At 26.6% G+C, this 21,407-nt stretch overlaps 1 protein-coding gene across 13 annotated transcripts in view; it reads right to left on the bottom strand.

Annotated features, from left to right (window-relative positions):
* The window catches only part of LOC147816171 (transcription-associated protein 1-like), a 97,253-nt gene extending 76,184 nt beyond the window's left edge, over positions 1-21,069 (bottom strand). The window contains exons 1-10 of one of the 13 annotated variants that reach the window (XM_087158297.1): positions 20,824-21,065; positions 18,149-18,313; positions 17,513-17,562; positions 16,588-16,698; positions 13,192-13,265; positions 10,996-11,197; positions 10,212-10,312; positions 7,515-7,681; positions 5,872-5,968; positions 4,439-4,577 (exon numbers count right to left, since the gene is read on the bottom strand). In XM_087158297.1, the coding sequence (XP_087014423.1) occupies positions 13,233-13,265; positions 16,588-16,698; positions 17,513-17,562; positions 18,149-18,254 (300 nt within the window). In that variant the 5' untranslated portion in view covers positions 18,255-18,313; positions 20,824-21,065 and the 3' untranslated portion in view covers positions 4,439-4,577; positions 5,872-5,968; positions 7,515-7,681; ... (1 more) ...; positions 10,996-11,197; positions 13,192-13,232. Of the gene's footprint in view, positions 1-4,438; positions 4,578-5,871; positions 5,969-7,514; positions 7,682-10,211; positions 10,313-10,995; positions 11,198-13,191; positions 13,266-15,145; positions 15,246-16,587; positions 16,699-17,512; positions 17,563-18,148; positions 18,314-18,918 lie in introns of those variants that run through there. The other 12 variants (XM_087158283.1, XM_087158284.1, XM_087158285.1 and 9 more) reach the window with 12 other exon arrangements.
* Positions 21,070-21,407: the final 338 nt, after the last annotated feature.

Raw genomic sequence — 21,407 nt, 5'->3', positions numbered from 1 at the left:
AGATGGCCACAGACTTTGTGGTGGGCAGAGTTCATATCATAGACAAACTATACCTATGCTTAACATATTAACCAATGTTCATAACGAGTACAAACTGGTTTTACAAGTAAAACTGATTTAAAATAAAGTTTAAAATAATGGCCACTTACTAATCTAAACAATTAAACATATTATAAAATAAAATAATGAACATGTTGCATTCAGTTTTATAACAAAAAAATTTAATCTTTAACAACTAGTATGAATGAGCATTAGAATTGTCATAGATTTCAAGATTCATTGTCATCAAAAAAATTTATTGCACTCAAAAAATTTTAAAAACTAAATAAATGAATATCTAACTATACTTTTCACTCACATTTAATTTAAAATATTTGCTTAACAGACCAATTGAAATCCTGAAATTTTAAGATTATTTAAATAAGTTTTAAAATGCATGAGTATATAGAAAATGAATTGCATAAACTCAAAGAATAACCAGTAGTCTGTCCAGGGTAAATTTACTACCGTATAGCGGTACCTTCACAAAACCAACTTTTGAAAAAATGGTAGTTTAACAAAATACTTTAAAATAAGTAAGTTCAAAGATTCTCCACCTCTTAAAATTTTGTTTCTGTATCCCCATAAAGAAACTATAAATCCTAGAGTTTTTTAAAATGAAGCAATGAGATTCTCTCTCTATAAACTTTAAAGGAAGACAAAATTCAAACATCATTCTAAACATTTGAATATTATCTTCAACATTATTGTAAATTTATTCTAACAGATCTTTATTTTTGTATGAAACGTTTTTTTCTCTGTGAAACTTTTTTTTGAATGACCTAGTCGAAAAGTTTCTCATAATGAAAATAACTTATTTCTAGTACTGTTAAATGCAAGTTGAAATTTAACTGTGAACAATGGATTTTTAAATTTGGAAACAATTTTAAGCCCGAAATGTAACAATAGCGAAATTATTTTTTAATACAGTAAGACGCCAATTATCCGAACCCTTATTATCCAAACGTCCAATTATCCGAACTGCATCCGAATTCGCCTTCTTTTTTTTTTAAGTTTAGAATTCTTTTTAACTTATCGACAATTTTTCTAAATTTAGAAGAATGAAAAATATCCACTACATCTGAAGACCATATTTAATTTACAGCCTTTTTCAGCAGTTTAACCTACATACCCCTTTAGCCCTCTTCAATTGAAAATTATCTTAAAAGAACGCAAGCTTCATTTTGACAATCTACAATGGTTGGAACGAGGAAGGTGTTTATGAATAGACAAGTGCTGAAGTTCTACAATTGAAGGATGGGTAGTTGTCACTTATGGTTAATGATTAGTAATAACAGTGCTTGGAATCTTAAATCTTGGAATAAAATTCTTAACAGAAAAACAAACGAAACTGAAGTTTCTGAATGAAGTTTCTTTTGGGTGAAAAGGTGCCAGGTTTATACAGCAGAAGAAATAGAAGACTGGTGTCGAGACAATGAAAATGACTCAGGATTTAAAATTTTAATTGATGATGAAATTGTTGTTGAAATTTTGAATGAAAATCAAAACTCCACAGACTAAGAGGAAGAAGTAGGTGATCAAGTTCAAGATAGTGGACTTTCTCATATAGCAGCATGCAATTTATTAGATATTGCAATGAATTGGTTAGAATGTCAAAATGATGTTGATCCAGTTCAGTTGATTAATTTAAAAAGAATAAAGGATATGGCTGCACAAAAAGAGCATCTTCTTTGAAACAAAAGTTTTTGCTGGATACTTTTGCAATGGAAAATGAAGAAAAATGTGGTAAAAATCAGTAATTGACAAAAAAATGATAAAAAAGCAGAAATATGATAAAAATAATTCAAATTGAAGAAAAAGTAATACAAATAAATATTTAAAAATTTAAAAAATAAAGTTTTAAACACGCCAGAGCTATTTTAGATAGTACTGCCAGTCCTAAGCCTAGAAAAAGTGTGAAGGGAAGCTAGTGCATAAATAATAATTATTTAAACTAGATTTTAAACAACTTTCCAACTATTCATTATCTGAACCGCATTCGGTCCCGAGCAGTTCGGATAATCGGCGCTCTACTGTACATGGACAAAAATTTACTAATCATAAATGATTTTTATTTGTAGTGACAATTTTTGAAAATAATTTCTTATTTTACCATATTTTTGTGTTGATTTTTTGATGTAACTTTTAATTTTCACAAATTATGTCTAAATTTTCACAAAATAGGTACCCCTAAAAAAAACCTAGACAGACCCCTAATAACTTTATCCTTAAATCTCATAGCAATTTTGAGTCATTTGTAAAAGCAGCTATTTCTTTTAAATATATCTTAAAAAAGAAAACTCCAGAAATTACAGCTTGATGAAACCCCATTGTCTTAGTTGTTTAACACAAAACTACCTTGCAATGTCTAGTTTTTAGACTAACTAAATGAGAAAGGAAAAAACTAACTATTTTTAAACACTTTGATCAGCATTTAATAATAATTTAAATAATGCATAGTTAATTTTGAGTTACAGTTTATTGCTACTCAATAATTATGTAATGCTTAACTTTTACAAAGTCTAACTATGAGGCTGGGATAGCCTGGTTGGTAGGGCACTGGAGCACTAAGAGTTCGTGGGTTCGATCTGCGCCGGCCGAAAACTCCTGGTGTAGTAAATGGTGACTGATGCACGTTAAATCTGTCGAGTCACAAAGTCCTCCATGTTTCGATAACAAATCATACCTCTGGGAGTACTGATACAGGAGTTTCATTGTCTCCTGGATTATATCAACATTAAAAGGCTACGGAGTTGAACATTAGCAGTAGTCGTAAACCCAAAATTGGGTAGATTGTTCCATGACGAATATATATATAAAAAAAATCTAACTATGAACAAAAAAATTTGAGATAGTTTTGATGTTTTTAAATCTAACCAACCACAGTTTTTATGGGAAGTTTTACCAGCCAAAAAATTCCAAACTCTGAAGAGAATAATACACAATTCATATTTATTATTATTATTTTTAAGAAGCAAATATTTTCTACCTGTGCTGTTTTATTTAAATACGATCTCCTCCCATTTCAACGTTCAGTTCATAGATAGAAAGAAAACCTTCGAAAGATGCAACCATCACACACGGAACATTTTGTATTCTGAAATCATTCAATAAAATTAAACAATGCAATATGTAATACAAAACTGGACAATCACAACATTTATTTTAAATTTTGAAACTTTTATTACTTTATTAATCACAAAATGTTAAAATAAATGTTGAGTACAAAATGTTAAATGGAAAAAAAAACAAGAAAAACAAGAGCTTTAATTTTAAAAACACTATTTCCAAAAAGGAGTTTTAAGGAAAAAATATACATAAAATTTAAATTTGTAGATAGTTTTGCTCCCAGATGACAGACTTTAACAAGCCCCCAGCTTTAACAAACTTGTTTTTATTATTATTTCATGGCAGTAAGTTTCAAAAAATAAAATGGTAAGAAATTTGTATAGTTGTGATTTGAATGTATATCATCAAAAAATTAGTTTTTTACCCATCAGCATAGGAAAAATTCCAGTAGATTTCATGAAATATTATAAATTTCATGATAATTTTTGCATAATGTACTAAATATTTTACACATAAGGAATTTTAGGGACTTTTATAGTAATAAAAATAGAATTTTTTTTAAATATTTTCCATTTAGTATTCTAATCTAATAATGATACTGATGACTACCATAGAAATCACACATTTAAACATGGCAGTGAAAAAAGGAAAGAAAATCAGTTCAGAGAAACAAAAAGAGAGAAAAACTAGTGATTTCATTTCCACATTTGATTATCATGAACACAATGCCACATTTATATTAAAATCACACAAGCAGGCCAAGAGCAATGCTTTGAATGATCTTAAATAAAATTTGACGTGTAACACTAGACATATTAGAGACATTGAAGACTTTTTAGAGACTTTTTAGAGACTTATTAGAGACTTTTTTTAATTGTTCGTTCATAGTTATGAAAAGTATTTTACTCTATCTTATCAAATAATAGATATATAATAACACAGTTTATTTTTAAAATAATAGTATTTAAATTATAAATTATTTAAGACTGAGAAAGACTGTTTTAAAATATAATTTTGCTATTCTTTTTTAAAACAATCCTGCTATTAAATCTTTATTAAATTTTCTTTTCTTAGAGTTATTAATTTTTAGATATAATTAGTTATATATGCACAATTCTGAAAATGGTACAAAAATAAAAGAATTTCTCAAAAAATAAGGAGAACTAGTACACACAGAGAACATTTCAAACAATATTTTTCAAATGGTATCTAAAGTTAAAAATTTTTTTAAAAAAAATGAGTCATTTATTTAAAAATAAAGAGAAAAAAAACATGTTTCAGGATAAAGGAAAAAAACAAGACATATTTAAGTAATAAAAAAAGCATTTACTATCTCTTAGCTCTGTGGCTAAAATATGACGGGCTGCTACAAGCAATACTTTGTGCAAGTGGGCCACTTCTTGCGGACATAGACACAACAATCCTATCATTCCTTTAGCAAACTGTGAGGAATATTCATTCACAATATTCTACAAAAAAAAAATCAAATTAAAATCACAGCTGGGTTAAATTATTATCTTAATTTAAATAAATTTGAAATTAATTTAGGATAATTTGAAATTAATTTAGGATAATATTACTCAGATAAACATAAATACAGAGCATGCTGCCTATTAAAATCACATCCATTTTTAGAACACTTGATTTTAAAAAGCAGCAAATTTTAAAAACCAAAATGTAGGAAAAAGTCATTTCAAAGTTTAATTTTAAACTAAATTAAATTGATTAAAAACTAAATTGATTGCTACATTTATGTTTTATTTTTGCAAAACCTACATTTGACATGAACATGAGCAACATTTTTTAACTTGCAGGAGGATTTTAAAATATTATATTTGATAAGCAAAATTTCAAATTAAAGATTCACCATAGTTTGAAAACATATCAGAGTTTCTAAAACATTAAATATCCTTTTCTTTTCAGTATAGTTTATTTTAAGAAATCAAGAGTTCTTCTTAAATCCATTGAAGTTAGATTCACTTTATTGAATGATTGAGGATCCATGACATTGAATGATAGGCATTTTACAATTTTTCTTAGCCCATAAACAGTTTTCTTTTGGATTCCCTTAGACTCCCTTTTTCCTAATTTTTTAAACTTTTGCCCTTCAATTTCAACACAAAATACAATCAACACCAGTAACTTTGTTCATAGACAACAGACAACAATTTATTATTTATATTTATTCAAAACTTGAGAATATAGAAAATTCTAATCATTCAAACAAAAAAAGCAAAGTTTTTCACTGTTTTAAACAAAAGCCATACAAAATTTTGTCTTTACATAACGATAATAATTTTATTAGAAGATGGTTTTTACATAGTTTGATATTAAAATGATTCCGTTCTAACTGAAATAATAGTAAAAAGCAGCTAATTTTACAATTCAGTGATTTTATAATTGGAGGTTCCTGTATTAATGATACAGTTAAATCACAGTAGTAAAAAATAAAATAAAATGCTCAGAAATTATTTTCCATTCACAACATAATAAAATAAATTTAATAATCAGAAAAAATTCCAATAGTCAAAATAGTTCTAAAAAAAATTAATTTCCTCCTTCATTGTGAACTAATAAACAAGTAAGCAAGGAAATACGAGTGGAGGGATTAACCAAATATATCATCATATCAAGCCTTTCTTTTACCTTGCTTCATATATGAATATACTCCATTTTTATTTTCATTAGCTTGACTTTATAAAAAATATTTATTAAAAAAAAGTAGAGAATGATTCTTAATATATTAGTCATTGACCTACTCACTTGATATATTCTAACTAGGTAAGCCAGAAAAGATAACGTTTTTATCTATGCATGCATAAAGTCAACATAAACTTCTTTGTTGAAAGATGGATTGCTCCTAAAATAAAACAAAACAAAAAATAAAATTTCTGCAAACATTCTGCATTTTGTCTTTTTCTCCCCAAGAACAAATTAAATGCACAAAATTTAATGCTTAACTTTGTCCCACCTAGTCATTGAACATAAAATTCTTTCACAGAATACAATTGAATGAGTAAAAAACAATAATGTAGAGTTTTACTGTATAAAACCACTCTGACTTGATCATTTGGTATAAAATATAAAATAAGTAAAAAAGAAAGACATTAAGGTATATCCTGCATGCAAGTAGTTAATTTAAAAAGTTTCTCTCTATATTTTCTGCAATATTTTCACTGTAAACATTATAAAAATGAAATTAAAATGACAAGCCAGTCAAGGATAAAACAAAAATCAATAAAATAGATTTTACAGCAAAAATCATGCAAGTTGGCCATTTGTAATGTACCAATTTGATGGACTAGTTTGAGAAATGGTCAGTATTTTAAGAGGTGATGCAAGAGTGGTGTTAATTATAGTCTTGGTATACCTAATGGGCTGATCAACTTAATAGGTTACATTGTACTCCAAAGTAAAATATTTGTCTCAATTAAGAAAGTTTTATTTTTAATAAGTGTAACAAAGTAATAAAATACATTATACAAGATAGCGTCAATATTCCTTAGACTATTTTTTTAGTTGAATATATAACATTGTTTTAAGATATTTAGAAAAAACTAACACTTTGCAATATTTTTGCTGCAAGCCTTTTCAAAGAAAAAAGAAAAGACATTCAATCAAGGATAAGAATAAAAACTGAGACCCATAAAATAAATCTGATTTCATTTGGATAAAACAGTTGTTTTAATTAAAAAAGGATTAATAAGCTTTAAAAAAGATTAAAAAATATCAAATTTTCTGTGATATTGACAAATATTTCTCAGGCTAACTATTTCTTAATTAAATTATGAGCTGGTTGTAAGATATTTAAAAAAAATTATATTCTAAGTTTAGATGATTTGATCCAAACAGAATAAGAATTAGAAAATTATATATCCGCATTTTATCAAAGATAATACTTTATTGTTATCTTATATAGGACATGTTGTGAATTAATTGAAACTTTATTGGATGCATGAGATTTTCTATAAGATTAAAAAATTATTTTTTCATGACTGTCCTGAAATTAATCAAAATTATATATTTTAGTGATATTTCATGTAGCTAAATTTAAATTAGTTTTTATTTAGATACAAGAAAATTTTAATAAAGCAAATAGTTTATAGCAAATATGAGAGTCAATGCCAGATAAATCGAAAGTTATGTAAATATTGACAATGATCATTATCAACTGAAAACTGCTTCCAATTTCTGGAATTTAAAGCAAGTGCAACATTTTTAATATTTCCAGAGATTTCTCAGTTATCTTATATCGATAAATTATCATCCAAGAGTAATTTGGCAAACAAAGAGACAATTATTAAAACCTTTATCACTTCATAGCCTATTTCAACATTGAAGCATAGTCACTAATATTAAACTTTCTATTATCAAAAAATATGTAAGTAATATTAAAATTAAGTTACCTCCATTGAGCTGTGGGTTGTAGAGTAATACTTGTCATTATCAGAGGTGTAAATTCTGTGACATCTTTATGAACACTTATTTTATATAGCTGGTACATCAAGACAACAATTATAGGTAGCTCTGCCAGTGCCTTTAAGGACTTAGTAGCCTTTGGGATTAAATTGACCTGTAAAAGAAATCAAATATATCAACAATATAAAAAAAAAATCACAAAGTAACAATTTTTAATGCCAGAAAGTATAGAAGAAAGTAATTTTGTAATTTTTAGCTCAGCATTTTTCATCAAACACACATAAAATTGGAGAATCATGTTATTTAATTTGGTCAAGAGAACAACCAATTAAACTTTATCGATACAATAAATTGTTATGCCTTCATTATGTATTATAAGCAACAAAGTATGACATTTATAAGAGGATGAGTGAGTTCAGGGACAGGGAGCTTTTGGAGCTTGCTTGAAGTCCTTCGGTTTGTGAAAAGTAAACAGTCATTTGAAAGTTGACTTTTTGAATAATCCAGTTCATATTTTTCACGTCACATCATTTTTCTCAATTTAATAATTTTTTTAACAATATTTTAAATAATTCTATCAAGAAAAACAAACAAGAAAAGATTCAAAATTTTAAAAAATAATTGAATACAATTCATAATTTTTGGAAACCTAATGAACATTCTTACTGATTCTGGCTTGATCCTTCAATTTTATCATCAATCAAATTTTCAATTTCTAAATTCATATGAATTTTTTTTAAAAGGATAAAATAAAAAACTGTCTGTGTACCATTGAAATTACTTGCATAAAAAATTAAAGTTTATTTTCAAGATGTTTTAATTCAATACAAAATTGTTTGTTAATAAAAAAAATTCAATAACTCTAATATTTATCTCAAAATTAAAGCAAATAAAAAAAATTCTGTTTTTGAATTATATAGCTAGAATACCTAAGAGCAAGTTCCAAAACCTCCAAGGCAGAGAACTAACCCAATGTAAAAGGACACAGGTAATGTTGTAAGTTAAATAAATATTACACTAATACAGTGTCTTTTCAATGACTTAACAAGGTTATTTTTCAATCTTTGTAAGTCATTCAAATTGAAACATAATAAAAACTTAGTTTGAAAAGTAAATTTCCAAATTCTAAATTTAACTTAATATTTTTTTTAGCTAGAATATGTAATTAAAGATAGTTAAGTCAACTGCATGTTTTTAAAAAAAAATTATAAAATATTATAAATGTAAAAAAAAAAAAAAAAAATTTATGCAATTTGTAGTCAAAAGAAATTGTATGTAAATCTTTCATATTTATTTAATTTAATATTTATACTATGAAAGATTAACAATGCCTGACATTCTAAAAAATATTTTAATTTTCCAAAAAATAAAATATTATTATAATACTGTTATCATTAAAATTAACATATCTTCAGCTTAATTTAGAAAAAGTTTACTCTTAAAAACTTTGTATCAAAAATGCAACAAAAAAACTAAACAAGTAGAGGTAATTCAAAACTGTGGGATAAGACATCGAACAAAGGATAAAAACTCTTAAATAAAAACTTTAAAAAGTTTAATTTCTTAAGGTTTGTACTGTATCTAATTATTCTAAAATAGTATAATTACAAGTTAAAACCATAGGTAGCTCCGTAAGTTATTCAGGGGTAATTGTGAGGCCAAGTTAAAATTCCAGAAAATTTCCTGAGTTTTTTTTAAAAAAAAGAAAAAAGTTTACATTGAAAAACTAGAAAAAAATTTAAACAAAGTTTGTTTCCTTTTTCTCAATATTTCTTAGTTTACTTAAAATATATTTAAAATTTTACACATACCTATGATGACCTGCAGAAGTAATTAAAATTTACAAATATGTCTTTTTTTCTTGAGTTTATGATTATAACTATTTACTAATAAAAAATGTATCTGGCTCTCCCTTACAAACAAAATAAACTGTGTTTTTAAGTTCCACCTTTGAAAATTTGATTTCCGGAAACTTCTGTGATCAATGATTTTTTGAAACATCTGGACCTTCGATCTCTGGAAAATTCCGGATCACTGTTAGCGAAAAATCCGGATTTTTTCCGGAGCACAATCAGCCCTGGTTATTGAAATTAAGTTGATAAATCCGTAGATTAAATTGATACTATTTACTAATAATTGAAAAATAGATTCTGAAGATCAAAATTAATGTTTTCTTTTGCTTCTCTCTTCCAGTCCCTGCTCTTATAATTTATTTAAAATTAATGTTTTAAAGTTGGAGTATATTCCTTACTAAATGTTGAATCTTATTTTGCACTGAAAGGGTTTTGTTTTAATTTTAATCATTTTTATCCCTACAAACTTTCCATTGATAAAAGAATTTAACTTGCATTTATTTTATTAAGTAGAATATTTATTTTTTTTAAAATTTAATTCTATGAAAGTTAAAATTTTTTAATGTTAAAATGTATGTTTAAATGGACTTTTGCATTATGTAATGTGATAAAAAAACATGAATTTTTCCTTTTTTTAATATTTATTTCTAATTATCTGTTCTTTTCTTATAAATTGATTCTGATTTTCTGATTGTGTTTTTCCCCCCCTGGGTAATCAGTTTTTAATTTTAAATATTTAAAAGTATTTAATTTAATGTAAATATATTACAAGGTTAACTGATAAAAAGAATTTAGTGCCTAGAACAATGATGTTTATAAAACAATTACTACCTATAATTGCTGTCAGCATGCCTGTCTAAATTCTTGGGCATGCAACCCTTCATAGGTCAATCTGTTGTGCATGTGGCCCCTCAGGTCAAAAGGTAGTGCACCTATTATAATAATAGTAAAATTTTTTCTTAACTTTGAAGGCTTATACAGATTGAAAGCATGCATATATGATTTTTTTAAGCGATGTTAAAGTAAATACCACTAAAAATTGACCTGAAGTTCGAATTAGCTAAGCAAGAAAAAAGATTCCAAGCATGTTTTAGAATTAAATTACGAAAAAAATGCTCCTCACATTAAATTTTCAAATGAAGTTACTTCATAACTTTTTTTATTTTACTTGAATATCATTTTTGAAATTTAATAGCACTAAGAATAATAATGAAAACAATTATAAATTGCAATTGAAGTCCTCAAAATTAAAATATGAATGAGCTTTAAGAAGGTTTAGTAAGAAAAAAAAGACCTTTTAATGGGCTCCTAAAACCATAATTAAATTTAAGGCTTTTTTAGGAATGGAAACCCTTTTATACTTGTGAGTAAGCTAATTTTTAAATATTACCAAAGCTACGTCAAATAGTTTAAATTTTACAATGGTTTAGCCAAATAACTATTTTTATTGCTTACTCAGGAAATGAAAGAGAAAAAATACAATAATCTAATCTACATGCATTTAAAAAGGCTTTTAAACACAAGACTTGAAATTTTCATATCATATGAACTAATAATTATTTTAATAACTAAAAAAAAAACTGATACAAAGACTCTTAAAATTATTCTTACTCACCATCTCAGTAGTTGAATCTGGGCCTTTTTTCACTTGTCTGAATTTGAATCGGTGTTATGGTAAATGTTTCTTTCAATGAAGGTTCCAACGTAGCTGCCGATAAATCCTTTACTTTTGGAGTAGGCCGTGTTTCAAATATATGATGCAAGTAATTAGGCAGTTCTTTGTAAGTATTCTTTACACAAAGCAGAAACATCTGTGTCTAAAAATAATTGGAAAATCACAACAGCTTAATCATTTTTTACAATTTAGAATATATTTTCTTCACACAATCAGTATGTAGCATGATAATGTAACCAATCGATTTCATGATGCTGTTAAGAATCATACTAATAATAATCATACATCATACTATTGCTCTTTCAAATATTTTGCCTTTTATAAATATAATCATAATTAATATCATGATGCTATATGATATGATAATTATATGATATGGTAAACACATCATATAATTATTGTAATTTCATATGTTATCACAATAAAGGTAGAGCTTGTTTTATAATCACAAAAATGTATTCATATTGAACAATGCAGAGAATTAAATATTTATACACCATATTTTTTCTTCTTTAATAAAGAGTTTGTCATAAACCAATTCTGATTAAATAAATAACACACACAACAAAAAAAGGCATCCACAGTCAATAATTTCTAATTAAAATTTTAGAAGTAAAAAACACATAAATGTTTCGTAAAATTTCAACAAGAAAATTAAAAAGAATATAGTTTCTTTAAAAAAAAAAAATACAGCAGAAAATTGCATTCAGTTAAAATATTTGCAAGCTATTAAATTTATGATGAAATCTACTTTATTTAAATACATAGATTTAAATTTGTTGAACCCTATTTTCAAGCGACACAACCATATCATAATTAATATTTTACATGCTTTGTTTTGCTTTGAAGTCAAACGATGATTATACTATTCTTCACGAATTTTTTTTATTTGTTGTAAGTTGAAGAGGTGTTAGTAATAGCTAAATTTTTTAAATATATCATTATTTTCACATCACTGCATGCAACCCTTAGATTTCTCACTCAGTTAAGTTTTATTTTAATATGCTTGATGTTTTGGCATATTGTGGTTTAACAGGATGGTGAAGAATACCAAAACGAACAATATAAAATAAGTGAATAACAGAAGTATTTAACCCATGGAAGTAAAAAAAAAGAGGTTTTAATTACATTAAAAAGATTTATTTAGAACAAATTACCAATGAATTGAGAAACTTATAAACACTGAATTGAGAGTATTTCTATATTTCTCCATAATTATTTTTTAAATTTATTTTTCTGTACTTAATAAATCATGAAAATTTTAAAGGTTTCTTTCACATTGGACTTTAAAATAGTCAAAAAAGTTAAAATAATTTAAAGTATTAATAAAATTGTCCTGTTGTGTTGTGGGGGAATCATTGATATTTTATATCCCCTAATATTTTGAGTTATTCACACCAAAATTAAAAAGAGCCCACAATATTTTTTTTTTCATTATGACTTTCATTTAAATTTAGTGCAAAAAAAAGCATTTTATAACATTTAAAAAATAAATTTATGATTAAGACTCGTTATAATTAAATATATATATTTAAGGATCAGAGCAATTTGGATTGGAAAAACAATATTCCTCAGAATTTTTCATTTAGTAAAAGCAAAAAAATATGGAATTCTTTTAAGCAATGTCTATTAAAAATCTTGAGAAATTAAAACAAAAAAATTTTAGGAACAATTTGCCAAGAAATTTCTGTAGAGAATTTAAAATGAGTTCACTCCTTGTGATCATTAACATTTATATTGCAAATTATAGGCCAATAAACTTTATTTATAAATTGATTCATTGCAGAACTAATTCTCTGCAATGTTTCTATATCCTCTGTTTATTTATAAATTGAATCATTGCAGAATTATCTTCCTCTTTTTCCTCTATTCTTTACTTCTTTCATTCCCTCATTTTATCAAGAATTATTCATAGAAGCATTTATCAATGTAATGGAAGCCGACATTTGAACTTTTAAGAGCAAAATAACTAATTAATCAAACAAGTGTAAAATCTAAAAAAAAAATTTAGTTTAAGATGCATTAATAAAAAAAATAGTAGCAACAGTAATGTAAAATGACAAATAACTGTGAAATATATTAATACAAAAGCAAATTCATTGAAAATGATAAATCATATAAATAACACATTCTTACCTCCACATTGCATGGTGGCCTTATGAAACTCTATGATTATTCTAAGAACTACTAATGTTTTCCACATTTTCCAACTGAAATATGAATATTTGATATGAATACTTGAATAATAATAAAACAGCAATAAAATCAGTATAGGAGAAGTCATAAAATTCTAACATTAAACATATAGAGGAAATATATGTTGAGAAAGGAATCTGCATAATTTCTCTTCAAGTTCTCATAAAAGCAACAAAATTATAAATAGCAACATTGTATTAGCTAATCTGTTCAGATGTAAACATCAATCTTTTGTAGTAAGGTAAGTTCTGAAAAAATTTTAAAAAAATTATCAAGTATTTAAAATAAAAAATTCGGTTTTGAGAATTGAATTGAATGTATGGTTTAGTGGCACAAAGTCCAAAAGAGGACATGCTGCGCCAAACAATACGGTAAAACAGTTCAATGGACAAAATACAGGCACCACTTTATTTGTCATACCATTATAACTGACAAAATTGTATAAGTTTGTAAATGGAATAAGTTTGTATACAGAATCAGATAAAAGGTATGAATAAAATCACATTAAAGGGTAGGAATGAAATCGGATAAAAGTTATGAATACGATATAAAATACACGAAATAAGTAAAATAAGTTGTTCTCTAAAGTGAATTCGGTTTTGAGATGAAGCACAGTAAGTCAAATTTTATTTTCACTTTAAATTCTGTAATAAAAAGCACCACTCTTTTCCCACAATTTGAAGGAAATACAAACTCTTAATCTTCTATTTATTATTATAAAATGTAGAGAAGTAAATTAATAATGCTAGAGAAGAAAATTTTTAGTTTTCAAAAAATATTTTCAGCTATTCAAAATTTTGACCAAATAAACTTTACTTTGCACAATTTTTGTACTAGTATTTCAGCTTGTACCCAATATTTCAGTAAAATATAACACTTTTTTTAATCACACAGTATGGCTTATAAAAATGAATTACTAGAAGTTTAAACTTTTCTAGATCCATGCTCTTTATTTTCATGTATTTCAATTATACTCAACAAATAACAATGCATGCAGAACAAAAATATACTGTAAGTTCTTGTTCTGACTATACTGTTAGGGAAATTAAATTGATCGATAATTGTTACTATTTGAAATTATACATAACTGCTGGCTGATTTACAAACGACTTATTAATAAAAGAAGTTTTTTTTAAATATATATATTCAGAAGATAGTTGTCACTTACTTCTAATAATTTGAACATTAAAGACAAGGTTGGTTTGCTATGAGGTAGCAAATGATTATTCGTAGGGAGAAAGTGAATTATTTCGGAAATTGTCTCACAAAGTTGTTGAAAAAAATAATACAATTCAGTGGAAATATTTTTTAAGGAAATCGTAATAAAAAAGCAAATTAAAATATATAATTAAATAATAATTTTTAAAAAATATTTTCAAAACAACAAGAGTCATATTAGTTGAGCAACAAAACATTCATTCTTAACCATTGTGATAACAATATTTGATTTATATTGAGTAAATTTGAATACATATTGAGTATATGATAATTTTCAACAATGATAATTTTATATTTTGTTTGGTTAATAAAAACTTGACCAAAGTCAATAATTAAATTTGAAAAATATTGTAATACACAGTGAAATATGTATGTTTCATGACAATTTATCATAATATTAAAATTCTAATTAGGTCTGATATGTTATATTTTTAATAAATTGTCAATAAAATATTAGACAACAGACAAATTTTCATGCTTAAAATATTATATAACAAGAAGTAGAGTTCTCAAATTTAATTTTGAAATTATATGATGAAAATATGGAATATCCTATTTGCTAGTAAATTTAAAAACATTTAATAAATCTCTAAAAACTTGAATAGACAAAAAACTGCAATACCTTTAAACTTAAAAAAAAAAGTCTTTATGCATTATTATTAAATAAAATACAAACATTGCCCAAGCTGAAGACATTAAGCAGCCTTTGTAGCAGGCCAAAGAAAAAACCAGGACATCAATAAAAACAGGATAAAATTGGAACAGCAGAGCATTTTCTGGAACAGTTAATTAAAAAGTATAATTTACTCTACTTAATAGTAACAAAATAAAATTTCACAGCAAAAAAATTACTTGTTCATAGCAAAACGTTTTAACAGTTTCCAGAATAATTTTATCAATACAGAAAAACAAATAATAGTTCCAAATCAAAACATGGAAAATTTGATGGGACTGTTGCATTAAAAAAAAATGAACAGCATTAATTCGTCAATATTTTACTCATACCAATACATAATTCAAATGTGTAATTGAGTTGAAGATTTCTTTAATCTAATTAAAGTAGGGTTTCAATAATCTCAAAACTAAAATGCAATGAATATGTTGCTTAACGTTTATGTACAACACTAATTTTAGTGAGCAATCCTCCAACCCATCATTTAAAAGTTTTATGACTACTTGTTAACTGAAATCACATGAAAGAAAACAATCAAAATTTAGACAAAACTGGGAAATCTTACAAGATTTTCTAATGTATTTGGCGAAAATAATAAGTAAGCATATCACCCTTGAAATCGACATCATAAAAATTTGATGTTGCAAAATTGCTTATCAATTTTCCTCTTCATTGAATGACTTAATTCCCAACGAGGTTGAAACAATGAATCCTCTGGGTAAGGCCTAAATATCTAAGCCATGTAAGTAATCAATAGACAGTCCCTATATTGGAACTATCAAATATTGCGACTTTGACAAGCATTAAAAAAAAAAAAAAGATATTGGATCAAAATTTTTCCATTCTTTAAATCTACTTTTTCAAAAATCTGCATTTTTATTCCTGGAAAATTGAATATTCTATACACACATAAAATTCAGGACAAACACAGATAAAATACTTTTTATCAGAAACATCAAGATTATCAGGACAATTACTAACAGTGATTTAATCTAATTTTTAAAAACAGCAGTCTTGAGTATAAAAGCAAACTGAGATCAAGCGTAAATAGAGAAAACCTGAATGTTCTGCCAAGATATTAAAATGAGTTTGATTTGTTCAAATTTTGGTATCTTAAACCCATATCAATGACTATTAATTGTGTTCAATAAACTTATTAGTTATGTTAACTAATAATTGACAATGTATAGATAAAAAAATATAAAAGAGTAAAGGAAAAAAATTTAGATTGGCTATGTTCATAAAAAATAATACAGGATATATATATATATATATATATATATATATATATATATATACACATCAAAATATGCAAAATGATCCATTGGTATGACATGAAAATACATACATATATATATATATATATATATATATATATATATACACACACACACACACATCAAAATATGCAAAATGATCCATTGGTATGACATGAAAATACATACATGAGTAGTTTTTTCTGCAATTAATTGTGATTCTCCATCTCCTAAAATTCTGATGAAAATTTTTATAGCATGATCAAAAATTGAAGGATATTGTGGATTGCTAACAATAGTCTGAAAAAATAAAAGGATACATTAATTACAAAATTATAACATAAATATTTTATTTAAATATTATTCTTTTTATTATTGTTAGTCAAACATCTATTCAAATTCTTTTATTTTTATTTGTTATTTCAAAAAATATATATATATATATAATTTTATAAACATAGTATGCTTTATTTCAATGGTGTGCCTCTAGTCTTTAACTATCAAATTCAAACTGTGATGTATCAAAATAAATATTTTTTTTCCTTCATTAGAGTAATAAGACTAATAACATGTTTACCATTAATAGTCTATTAATACTAACATAGGAGGGAAGATAAATAGTGATTTTATGTCTCAGCTTGCTGAAACAGTTTTTAAAAAGCTTTTGAGCTAAACATATCACTTTAATGCTTCTTAATTCTTAAAATTTAAATTCTTATTTGCCATTCAATTAAATTCAATGACCTTGATACAATTGGTACTAAAACGTTAATTTTTTAATAAATACGTTTATTGGTAAACTAAACTGCCAATTACATTTAATGTGAAAGAAGAAAAAAATTGGCAAAAAAAAAAAGTGAAAAATTAAACCAAAAAATATGAGGCCAATTTCAATAACTAGAAAATGGGGTGGGGTTTAAAAGGTTCCTGTAATTCCATAGTCAAAATTGAATTTGCTGGGCTTAATGGCACAATGACTTCAATTGTGGCATATATAACTTGTGAAATTACGAAAAATAAACTGTCATATCTGAAACTGAAAAAATTAATTTAGAATACCCGATAAAATGACATTATGAATACAGCATTTTACTATATTAAATTAAAACCTTACTTCAACCTCTCCACTTAATTCTTGCAAAGCTTTCAATTTACTTTCATCCTCTATAAAAGAAAAGAAAAAGAGAAAATTAAAGTTTCGCAATATAAAAATCAATAGCAATTAATGATAGATAAATAAACTTAAGTGAATTAATGATAGATAAATAAATAAAAAATAAGCTATAATTGCAGGTTACTACAATAAATACATAAAATATATTTGATCAAGGTTTTGCTTTAAAAAGAAATGTGGATATGATTAAATTAAAAATGAGAAGTAAGAATATTTAAGTATGCTTTTTGATCAAGTGCAGATAAATACAATGATTTATTTATTGGTATATAGTTGTGTTTAAAAAGAGACAAAAAAATATTGAAGAATAATTTTGTATTTGATGCAGATAAGTAAGATTTACTGATAAGTATATTACTTTGGTTATTTTATTTTTATGAATATCAATGAATGAGAATTGTAAACATTATCAAAATAAAAAAACATGAGCCATAAATATATAGTTATTCATTAAGTACATCTTTAGTACTAAATATATCTACGTAATCTCTATTACTAAATTGCAATGAGAAATTTTTAAGTGAAAATAAATTCTGATTTTTCAAGTCCCAATGACTAATTAGGTATTAAACTTACTTGCAACAGGATCTTGGAGCATTGATACATATGAGCTGTAAGAATTCATAACGGCAACAGGATCATTAATGGGTGCTGATACACTCATTACGGGTATCCCTGCCATGCGTAAGGACTCCAGAAAAAGCTATTCAAGGATAAAACTCACCTCCAATTTTAACAATTCTATAAAAAATAATAATAATAAATAAATATTTTTAAGAATTTGCATAAATTGTAAGGACTGCAATTATTCACAGGCAAAATCAGTGACCATGTTTTAGAAATTAAAAAAAAAACAGACATTCTGTTTTATAAGAACAAGAAATGTTATATTAGAGTTTTCACCTAACACCACTTAAAGCTTCAGTCTCTAGCTGAGTTATATGGTATAAAATACAGTGTTTTCATTACAGAAAAAAAATGAGAGAGAATTTCTCACCCTTTCTCAAAAAGTTAAGTGAGATTTCTAAAAATTAAAAAAAACGTGAATAGACTTGGAAAAAAAATATTTCTTTAATTATAATACACTTTTAACATCTTCTAATTTTTAAAGCATTGAATATTTTTGCTGCATCATCATATGGAAAACGTTCTATATCTACTTTTTCATCAGCTTTTCTCATTAGGTTGCTCAAATGTTTATCAGTCATTTGTATACGATATTTTGTCTTAATTCGGTTTTGAGTGCTAAATGACCTTGTAACAGATGCTGAACAATTCGGAATCACTTAGAAAATTTGTAGAAAAAATTGAAAAAAATTTTAATGTCTTACATGAAGAAATCTTACCTTCCGTGAACACGTGGTTGCAGATAAATGTGTTCTGAAAGGTGTTCCGTCATTCGGGGAGGGGGGGGGGATTGTGTTTTGCTGTTCGCACCTGTTCTGAACAATACTGGTAAATAGGGAAGAGCTACATAACAGGGATCCGTGTTGAAAATAATGAAAGATCAAGGAAGAAAAGTGAAACAGATATTATTCAAAATGGCAGAAGACTAATTTTTTTCCAAAATTCGCTCATTTTGAAATTGATTAATAGAGTGCGCGATCTTCTCGTGTTAATAATTTTTTAATGCGAGAAAAGAAAAAAATAAGCGAGATTCTCGCGCTGTAGTGAAAACACTGAAATAATATAAATACAGTTGACGCTTAATATAATGACCCCTCTGGTCCAAACAAAAGCGAATGATAAAACATGAGTTTGCAATATCGTGATGATATATATGTAGTGCACATATTTACTTAGATTTTTTACTAGATACCTTTTTAAAGAAGTAGAGTTTCAAGTATTTTGAGATTTATAATCCAAAATCAAGACAATACATAACTACAAACTCATATTATGGAACTATGAATTTAATTTTTGCCCCTTACATGCTCACACTTTCAGATCTGGTCATTTTAAGATAATTTGACAAAAATAGGTATCGTGGTGAGTTTGTTTTTAAAATGCTAAGTACAACATAGGCTAACACTTCAGTGTAGGTACTGATAGAGATACTCATACCCCTAGATACTCATATTCTTAAAAATATTTTTAAAAATGGATATTTATTAGGTCTTTAGTACATATTCACACAAACACATAATAACAACTAAGAAAAGCACATGTATACATTTTTAGTGACTTTTTGCTTGTGCCCAGTAAAGTGAAAAGTGTCAGTAGTTATACTCCAACAGCCATGAATTTGGTTACCCTTGATAAGTTTACCCTCACATAAGGTTTATCAATTGTGTAATATTTTCAGATAGATTAACTAAGAAAACAGAATTTTATTTACAATTGTTAGTTAATTTTTATCTAGTACTAATGAGGGGAATATTTCCGTATCATGCCGACTATAATCATCAAAGTTATAAATTTATTTCAAATTTGCAAACTAAAATAAATAAATAAAACAAGTAGAAGTTTGTCTGAGGATGGCTATGAGTAATATCCCTTCAGTAGGCCCCCTTTTATGTTATTTTTTTTAGAGGGCCACTGCCTGAAAACTTATTTAGCTATAGATCAGGATACAGAAATCTTCCCATAATGAGCTACAGTAAGGTATAATAAACTTACTGCAATAAGTGATTAAAGTAATAAAAGTTTAATAGGGTTGCAAAAAACTACGTTTAACCAATTTTAAAAAGGGAGGGGGGGGGGGAAAGGTATTAAAAAGATCGGTCATTACAGCAACTTAAGCTCATTGAACTTGTACAGGGGTCTGTCTAGGTTTTTCTGAGAGGTACCTATTTTGTGAAAATTTAGACATAATTTGTGAAAAATTTAAAATTATATCAAAAAAATCAACACAAAAATATGGTAAAAATATGGATTTATCGTTTCTTAAGGGATACAAAAACAAAATTTTAAGAAAAAGTATTTTGTGAAACTACCGTTTTTCCTTAAGTTGAATTTGTGAAACTACCGTTTTTCCTAAAGTTGAATTTGTGAAGGTACCGCTAAAAGGTAGTAAATTCGGCCTGGACAGACCCCTGTTGTATAATTATGAAGATAAAGCAACTGCTTTTATACCGACACTGGGTTTATGTTACACAAATTTAATTTCTTCGCAAAATTTTACTTGTATTTAAAAGTGCAATACAAAATTGCTGAGCTTTTAAATAAATAATTCTAAACATGATTATGTTGAAAAATTAAAAAAACGCTATTGCGATTATTACTATGAGAAATAAAACAAAAGAACTGACAGAAATCTTAATTAACATTGACTAATGCTGATGCACATACTGGAATATTTCAAACTACCTATTTCATTAAATAATTAAGGGCATGCTTAGTGAAATGTTCATCACAGTCTATTGTTTGTTTACGAACTGATTTCATAATTATGTAAAGATTCCGGTTGCCTATTTCTGCAAATGTTGCTAACCAGTTCAAATGGAAATACTAAATTTGTAAAAAGCCATTTGTTACTGCATGCAAAAGTGAATCGTCCCGCAGGGGACTGATCGTTAAGACACGGTTCCCAGCAGATCACCGAAGTCAAGCATCACTGGCTACGGTCAGTGTGCGGGTGGGTGACCACTTGGATCAGTCTGCGTAGGGACCGAGGGTGTGCGGTATTGGTCCTCGTTAAACTGTGCTACCGTAAAGTGCTCGACTTCGCGCGCAGGTCGTCGGGCTACCGAAGCGGGGGTGCCATCCCCTCCGTAGAGGATCAAAATTGTGATGGCATGTCTTCGGATCATTCTCCGGGATGTTTCCCAGACCGTCGCCAATAGCCCATTGTGCAGCTCTAGTGCGACGTAAATTAACAACAACAACAAAAGTG

The sequence above is a fragment of the Parasteatoda tepidariorum genome, chromosome 2, assembly GCF_982258835.1.
Source record: "Parasteatoda tepidariorum strain Cologne lab strain chromosome 2, Ptep-v5.0, whole genome shotgun sequence".
Taxonomy (NCBI): Eukaryota; Metazoa; Arthropoda; class Arachnida; order Araneae; family Theridiidae; genus Parasteatoda; species Parasteatoda tepidariorum.
This window is presented reverse-complemented; position numbering and strand designations above follow the sequence as displayed.